The 8663-nt window shown below is 28.6% G+C and overlaps 1 protein-coding gene across 1 annotated transcript; it reads right to left on the bottom strand.

Annotated features, from left to right (window-relative positions):
• Positions 1-6885: 6885 nt before the first annotated feature.
• LOC128295514 (14 kDa proline-rich protein DC2.15-like) lies at positions 6886-7788 on the bottom strand. The gene has a single exon (XM_053031167.1). It carries the CDS (start codon positions 7489-7491, stop codon positions 7123-7125), a length of 369 nt encoding a protein of 122 aa, XP_052887127.1. The 5' UTR covers positions 7492-7788; the 3' UTR covers positions 6886-7122.
• Between the last annotated feature and the right edge of the window lie 875 nt (positions 7789-8663).

The raw sequence follows: 8663 nt of genomic DNA, 5'->3' as shown, positions 1-8663 counted from the left end.
CCACATTTAACATGCATGAATTCACAGGGATTAATATTGCAATTATCCCCGATCCTGAAACCTGCATGGAAACATGGGCTAAAATGCAACATTAAGTAAAACTTTAGGGAAGATTTTTAAGAAAACAAAACCAATTAGGCGCAAAAAAGAGTTAATAGTAATGCAGCGTGATTGGGAAGGGCTTTCTACATAAATATGCCTTTTTAGGCGCTTTAGCACAGTCCTGGGTTCCCAAACGGGTTGAGGCGTGGGTTCTCCCCTCCTCTCATACGGCACCGTTTCAAAATTAAGTCATTTAAGACCCTTTTTCTTTCTGCTTCTTCCCTAAAACATAGTCCCAATTGTAGCCGAGAAACACAGCCTGGGAACTAAGTTTCTTGGTTTTTTTGGCAGCCGAATCACCATTACTTTGGTGACCATCTACATGCAAAAAGTACCCGTTTTCCCTGTTGAAGACACTTGAACAAGTTTTAAAAGGGTTTAGTAAGTATCTTTCTCCTCTCCTTCTTTGTTTGAATGAAATATTCGAATCTCTCATTATTTTTTTTTTTAAAAATGGATGCAGATTTGTAAAGTAAAATGCTACTTGACCTCTCGCCATTATATCCGCATAGCAGAAATATTTGTGGCTTTCATCGGTTTTTAGTTGTATGTAATAACAATGAGTAAATTAAGAAGAAAATAAAAAATCGGAAGAAAAAAGCGAAAAGTATGAAATCACCTCTGATCTTTGTATTCAATCTCTGTATATTTTTTCCTTTTTTTTCTTTTTACAACTGATTCGCTGCTTCACTTTTATAGCCGAAGAGAAAAAAGAAAGAAAAAATGGAAAATAAATTCCAAATACAATTCTCGTTCCCTTCCATTTGTTGTTCTGCCATTTTTGTTTGTATTTGACGTTGTGTTTGTCCTTCTTGTAGGTATATATAGGGTGCGTTGGCATCGTACGGAGACTGTGCTGGTGTACGAGGGCTGTTGACGTGGTTGCTGGAGGGGTTGTATGGCGCCTGGAGTTTGCGGGGGGCTGCTACGGCGCAAAGGGGAAAGCTGCTAGGGTTTCTCCGTTTAGACATTAGGCCTTGAAGCTTTGGACTGTTTTGTAAATGGGCTAGGGTATTAATTTTAGTGGGCTGTTTGGGCTTGTAATAGGTCACTAACTAAATGGACCTTATTTTATTTATATATTTATTTGTATATATTTTATATGTATATATGTGATTGGGGTTTTAGCGAGCCCGGGCCAAAATTGGTCATTACATGTATTAATAAAATAAAATATTGAATTTTAAAAAGTTGACTGATTTTGCCTTCTGAATTTTTAAAAGTTAGAAATTCAACTTTACTTACCAACAATTATAAAATTGGAAATTAACTCGTTACACAAATCGAAAATTTTTTATATCTAGGTTTAAGTCTCTTTACTAAGACTTTTTTCTTGATAACTTAGTTGTAAATTGAACAAGAATATTTTACTTATAACAGTTCTGCACTGAAATAGGTCTCACACGAATAAGCCTTTTTATTAAATAGATCTTTAATGGGTTGCGCAAATACAATCAATGTAAACATCTAATTCCTTGAAAATAACCTACAACTAAACTTTCAATATAGAATAAAGTGATAGAGATATTCTTGATACGAACATCTTTTTGAGTTCAAATCTCTTCAAATTTAGAAAGTTCAATCATATTGAAAGTCTTTATAACATCTTTGTTTGACTTAATTTTCCATATTTTGTTATCATTGAAGTGTTGTTAAAAATTCCCCAACAATTTTTATAAAAAAAATACCAAGCAAATATGATGAATTTTATTGGTTTGTCACTTACAATTATAATTACGTTTGACTCATGTAAATGATATGTTTTAAGTAATTTTAATTCTAAACCTCATACGATGACTTAATTGTCAAGGTATTTATTGTTCTAAGTGTAGCATAGATTTAAATTAAAGTTTTTTTTTTATAATTCACCAAATAATAAGATTTGGTATTATAACCCAATAAAATAAAATGACATAGCCGATTGTATCTAAAATAAATCAACTTACAATTGAATGAACTATTCACATTTTATAAAAAAAAAAAAAAACAACGCGTGATCTAAAATATAAATACGAAGAAAAGGTGCTGTGATTTTTTCCCCCCTATCAAATGGATTCCAGCTCTTGGGGATTGCGACAATAAACATGAAACGTTTCTTGTCAAACCATGACGTAGTACTTCATGTGGACTTGTTGTCACCTCTCATAACCCATTTATCAAACCATCAAACCCTTCTTCACCTTTCGGCCATACTTTTTGCTTTCTAATTTTTATTATACTACCATATTATTATGTCATCAAAACAAAACATCTAGCAAATGTCAAGAAACTTTTTATATCTTTATCTATATCAATTTCCATAAGTATCTATAATATAATTATATTTCTATAAGTGTTTGATAAACCATTGGATTTCTTTTATTTCATTAAAATTTTAAATTTTAATATTTTATTTTTAAATGTGTTTAATAATCATTTTAAAATTTTCAACAAAAAAATATTGAATAAAATAAGTAGATAAGTTAACTGCTTATCACTTATATCTCATCTAATTACTTAGTAATAACATAAGGAAAAGCTTATTTATTACATGAGTATTAAATTGGCTCCTTAATACATAATGAATAGTTATCACAATGTTCGATAGACATTTTAAATTTATGTAATACATGTATTTTACCACATTTGATTAAAGTTTTAACATAATATTAATGTATTAAGTTGATTTTATTTTATTAAAAGTTTGAAATAAATTATCTTTTCTTAAATGAAATATTCAAATTAATATATTTATATTTCATCCAAAGCTATTTAAAATAATGCAAAATATTATATCAATAAGATTAAAATTTAAAAAATCAATATTTATTTTTATCAACCAACATAATTACATTCAACACTTATATTTACTAATTTACCAAATAGTTTTATAATATAAAATCAACACTTATAAAATTTAGCAATAAAAATTCAGTACTTAATTTTTCAGCACTTAAATTTTTTGTTTATCAAAAACACCCTAAATTAAATATATAAATATCTATTAATACACGTTTAAAAGAAGGCTTAATTGAATCCCATATGATGGCCTGATGGTAAAAGGTGTTCATTGCCCTAGGTGTGGCCTGAGTTCAAGTCGTGTTTTTTGTTCATTTAGATCAAATTCGAATCTTGAAGTCGACTTTGTTGAGAGGAAATGATTTTGAGTTTAAGGAAATAGGAAATGCAAAAGGTTGTGTAGATATTTGCGCAATTTGGGTATGGATCTTTGGAAAGCATCTAAACGATTTATATATTATTTTCAATAAACAAAATATTGCATGTTCACATTTTGGCGATTTGATAAGTTAGAGATCATCCAGTATATAACTTTAATTTTGATGGAATATGAGTGCAAATTTTTTTCACTAGGGTGCAAATTCAGACAGTAAATGTAGTTGTTTTTATTTTAATAACAACTGAAGTAAATCAAATTTAAAACACATAGACTTTAAATTCTTGGTTGTTAAAAAAGAGTTCAGAGTGGTTAGGTGTCTATAAAGCATTTTGGGACAAACTCCATGATTATGGATCCACTTACTAAGGGTCTACTACTCAAGATTTTTTTTATGAGCACACTGCTCATATGAGTGTGATGTCATTTAGGGATATTCGATTTTAGTGGAAGTTTGTAATTTATATGCTTTTCTATCATAGACAAATTTTTACTTATTTTAGTTTGCAGATATTTTAAGGTTATTCTCTGCAAAAATAAAGTTTATTTGATATATTAACACTCTAATTTTAGTAATGTTTGATCTCACTAAAGTTTAAGGAGGATCAGTTGAAAATAGACATGTTTAGATCACATTACATATAATTTCTATACTACACATCCATACTTGATCTATTTCATTTGGTTGTGTTAATATATGTGATCATAGATGAATTTAGTTACGATATATGTAATGAAAGTTGCATTGGATCTATTTTAACATAATTAATGGATGTTCAGAATACCTTTTGGTTATGATAATAAATTTTTGTGCTTGTAAGGCTTTATAGTGACATGTAATTAAAAGATAATTATATATATATATATATATATATATATATATATATGTGTGTATGGGATTCAAGTGAGAGATTGTTAGATAATATGGACGTCGCATGTATATTATAAGAATAATTACATGTTATTATTTACTATCATAACAAGTTAACCTAAATTAAAAGTGATCTAATATAGTTGAGGCTTATTAGGCTTTAGTTATTAAATAAATTATGGATCAAATATGTGTAGATACTCTAGTCATTAATTTCTCATTGATGGTGGGCTGATTAGAAATCAAGATTAATGTGCAAAAGTATTAAATTACGATTATGGTCCCCAAATTAGACATATGTAACTTATCGACATCCCATATTCAAAAAAGAGAGTTACCTTCTCTATTGAATGTATTTATATGTTTTACATTTAGTTAATTATATTCAACCGATAAATTTATATTGAAAGTTGAATAATAAAAATACTTAACTTATTTTCTTTTATATTAATATTATAAAAATATATGTTTTATTATAAATTTTGGAAATATTATATTGATATGATTATTGTTGTTAACTTAAGTTGTCTGTTTGTTTAAAATGGAAATTACAATGGAAGTGTTAGATTGTAGTGACCACTATGGCTTGGTACTGCGAAAACTGTACAAACAAAAACTCAAAGAACAAGTGATTCCCTACGTCTATAGAGCCTAGCTCACTGAGTAATTCCACTATCTTTTATCCACAATAAAACAAGTTATTCACATTCTATTATTTTTCAATTACAGAGATCTCACAATTATACCTAAAGACTAGAATGCTCACCTCCAAATCCCCCTTGAGAACTTGGGCAGTAAATACTCTACAAAATTTACAATAATAGTGTGCACTCTCGCACAAGATAGCTCTACAATGAACATATTAGAATGCACCCAATAAGCTTTCCTACAAAACTTATACAAGCCTCCAAATATAAATCAATTTTGGCTTGCTAAAATAGAATCTAAGTGGATATAAAGTAACTATTTGAGAATAGCTATTACATCAATGACAATCAAAATAAAGTCACTCGAAGATATAGTCTCCAAAATCAACAGCACTATCTCGATCATATCTCCACATTCCAAGGACTTAATTGATTCAAACGAATTCAATCCAATCTTCAAATGCCAAAAATTGGTTTTCATATATGGACCAAAAAAATCTTCAATAAAACAACACATAACCAGGTCCAGCATTTTCTTCATTAAATTGTCAAACTAGATAATACAAGTTTTTGACCACTTTAGTGGTAGTTTACGGTTGGCATTGTTGAGTACTACTCAATAACTTTCAACTCATTGTGTCTCAACAATTATAATAATAGAAATGTCAATTATTAAATTGAAAAAATTTAGATTTGACATATTATATTGAAATGATTATAATAAATAGCTACGTTTGACTAACAAACAAATTAATTTATGAAAAACAATTATAATTAACGGTAACAAGAACAATTTTACTATAAAAACAATAATAATAAAATTAATTTTAAAAATCTTATAAATTGTAATAAACATATAATAATTAAGTAATGTTTAAAATAAATTATCTAATAACATTGAAAAAGTTTATCCAAATTAGAAATAAATACTTCAAACGAGAGTGCCGAATAAATAATGTAAATATGCTTGATTATTTCCATTTTAGTTATGATATATGTCCTATATGTGGAACTAGTTTTAGTGAGACATGTTAGGTAAGTTGTGTCATTTGTATCTAAAGGTAAATTATTTTATTAATTTTATAAAAATTAAAATAAAATTTCATTATGTAACATTAATATAATGAAACAAAGGTCCCCATATATATCATATGTATTCGGAAAACCTATGATCGACATGCATCTCTCCAAACTATGTAGCCACCACTCAAATAGCTTCCTTTCATTGTCAAGTTAAATGGTCATATAACCATTAATCCTTGCCTATTTAAAGTTTTACAATTACAAGTTGATTGAATCTTACCTCGATTAACATGAATATTATTATTAATATAAGAGAATATGGATTGAATGTATGAAGCGCATTATCATTCTATTTATGAGTTGGAAAGGATTATAAATAATCTGAAATATTGTATAAAAAACATATATAATTGTTAAAAAAATTACAATTACAAAACTAAATATATTAGATACTTTTTTGTATAATGCTATAAGAAAAGAATAGAAAAATGCAAACTATTGGTAAAAGTACCATGAAGACTTTTGTATTGAAAGTTGGATTACGTTTTTCTCTCTTTACTCAAAGAAAAAGTAAATTGATCTTTTTGTTAAAAAAATCATTCATTTCTATTCTTAAAAACTGATTCATGTATATCAGCATGAGGTATTCGTGGCAAGTCACATGTCATTATTTGGTTATTTCGTTAATTATGCCAATTTTTATAACAGTACAAATGAATGAATTTTTAACAAAAGAACCAATTGACTCTTCGATATAATGTACAAGGATTAATTTATCATTTTTTTAATAAAAGGGACAAAATGCAATCGACTCTTAATATAATAACCTCTATGATACTTTTAGCAAATTATTTATGGTGAAGAGAACAATTCCAATTTATTTATAATAAATTATTTGTTGCTGGACCTCAACTTAAAAAGCATGTTACAAGTTGTTTATGTAGCTTCAAAAGAAGATATTATTTGTATTTATACTGATATTGAGATCCTAATTAGTTTGGTGGTATAGTCAATGTCTCCCCCCAATTTGATAATTAATTAACTGAGTTTTCGCAAACATGAAATTCTGCCTCAAGAAATGATAATAATTAAGCAAAATCAAACTTGACATTAATTGAGAACAAACAACATTAATCAAACATTACATTAGGCTGAGGTAATTGAACCGACATGCCTAGTTATTGAACTAGAACAAATATTACAACGACAATTGTTGAATGGCAAAAGAAAAACCCTAATATCCAACATGAAAAACCAACAAGAAACACTAGAAATGAAAGTAACTTAGACCAAACTTTAGCCAACAACATGATAATATATCTTTTTTATTCACATTTGAAGCCTGGAGGAACCTCCTTCTGACATGCACTAAGGATTAGACTAAGAGAAACTGGGATGTTGAGGTTGATTCCAAGTAGATTGGCTTTAATGGCAGTGCAAAGGCAAAGGGCAGCTTCCAAATCAGCCAATCCTTGAAGCAAAGCACAGCATTTGCTGGAAGGAGGGGTTCCAACAATCACGTTGACAAGTCCAAGCACGTCAGCACAGACACCGAGCTTCAATGTGTCCTTAGGGCAAGAAGGTGGAGGGCATGGTGGAGGTTTGGGTTTGCATGAATTGCAAGCAGTGGTGAATGTTGAGTGGAAAAGAAGAGTGAAGAGCAGAAAGAGGGCACAGAGTTTGTAGGAAGCCATTGCAGGCAGGCAGGCAGGCAGAAGCAGAAGTGAACTGTAGATATGGAAGGAGTCAGTGGGTAAGTGTAGCACCAGAAGTAGCTTTTTTAAAGGAAATTTCTGAGGTGGCTGTTTAAGGGAATCTGATTGAGTGGAAGAGAGTGAAAATGGATGATATAATTTAGCAGTTGGATTTTATTTTATTTTTGTAAGCTTCTGGGTAATGAAATATATGGACAGGTTTTCAGTCAAATGGAAAAATATGCGTTCATTAGCGGTGCTCTAAGTGGACGCAAATGGAAAAATACTGTACTGTAGATTTTACTCTTTCTTCCTTTTATTTTCATTGTCTTTATATACCAAATTGGTACCACCCATCCAAAGAGTAAATTAAATTACAGTATTCTCTCTTCTGTGGATTCAGCACTGTACAGTCTGGATTGTTGTGAAATTTTGATGCTTATTTTACATCTCACCTATGACGCATGTTTGTCTAAATTTCGACTTGTTCGAAATATAAATTTAAAATTTTATTATTAGTTTATATTTATAAAAATTTATTTAAACTTATTTTTAAAATTCTTAAAAATATATTTTTATTTATTGAATTTTTTATATAGTCATCTTAACATTATCTTAATATTTATATTAGAGTAGTATTATATATTTAGTATAAATTTATTTTTAATGTATTATAAATTACATAATATATAAAAATAACATAAATATAAAATATTATAAACTTAAAAACGGATTAGATCGGGCTCAGGCTTTGAATGTTTAAGTCCAAACCCAATCCATATTTCAGACGGGCCTAATTTTTTTGTCTAAACCTATTTCTCGAGCCTAATATTTTTACCCGAACCCTTTCAAATTTTAGATAAATCTTCAGACTTAAACAAATAATCCGCCCCATAAACAGGTTGCATTTATGAATATTTAATTTTACATTCTAAAATAGTATAATGTTTGTATGAAAAAAAATTTATTTTGAGTCGGTATGGGCCGATATCATCTCTTCTTCAAATGATTTTACTTCATTTTAATAATTTGAAACTTTTACAATTTTACCTCTCTTTTTTTTCATAAATCAAGATGAAATAACAATAAAATTAGTGGTGGAGAGAAGAGATTTTAAGCTGTTTTTTTACTCGTTTTAGGCTTTGTTCTCTTTCTTTATAAAAAATAAAATT

This window comes from Gossypium arboreum, chromosome 7 (genome assembly GCF_025698485.1).
Source record: "Gossypium arboreum isolate Shixiya-1 chromosome 7, ASM2569848v2, whole genome shotgun sequence".
NCBI lineage: Eukaryota > Viridiplantae > Streptophyta > Magnoliopsida > Malvales > Malvaceae > Gossypium > Gossypium arboreum.
The sequence above is the reverse complement of the archived record's forward strand: the minus strand, read 5'-3'. Positions and strand labels throughout refer to the sequence as shown.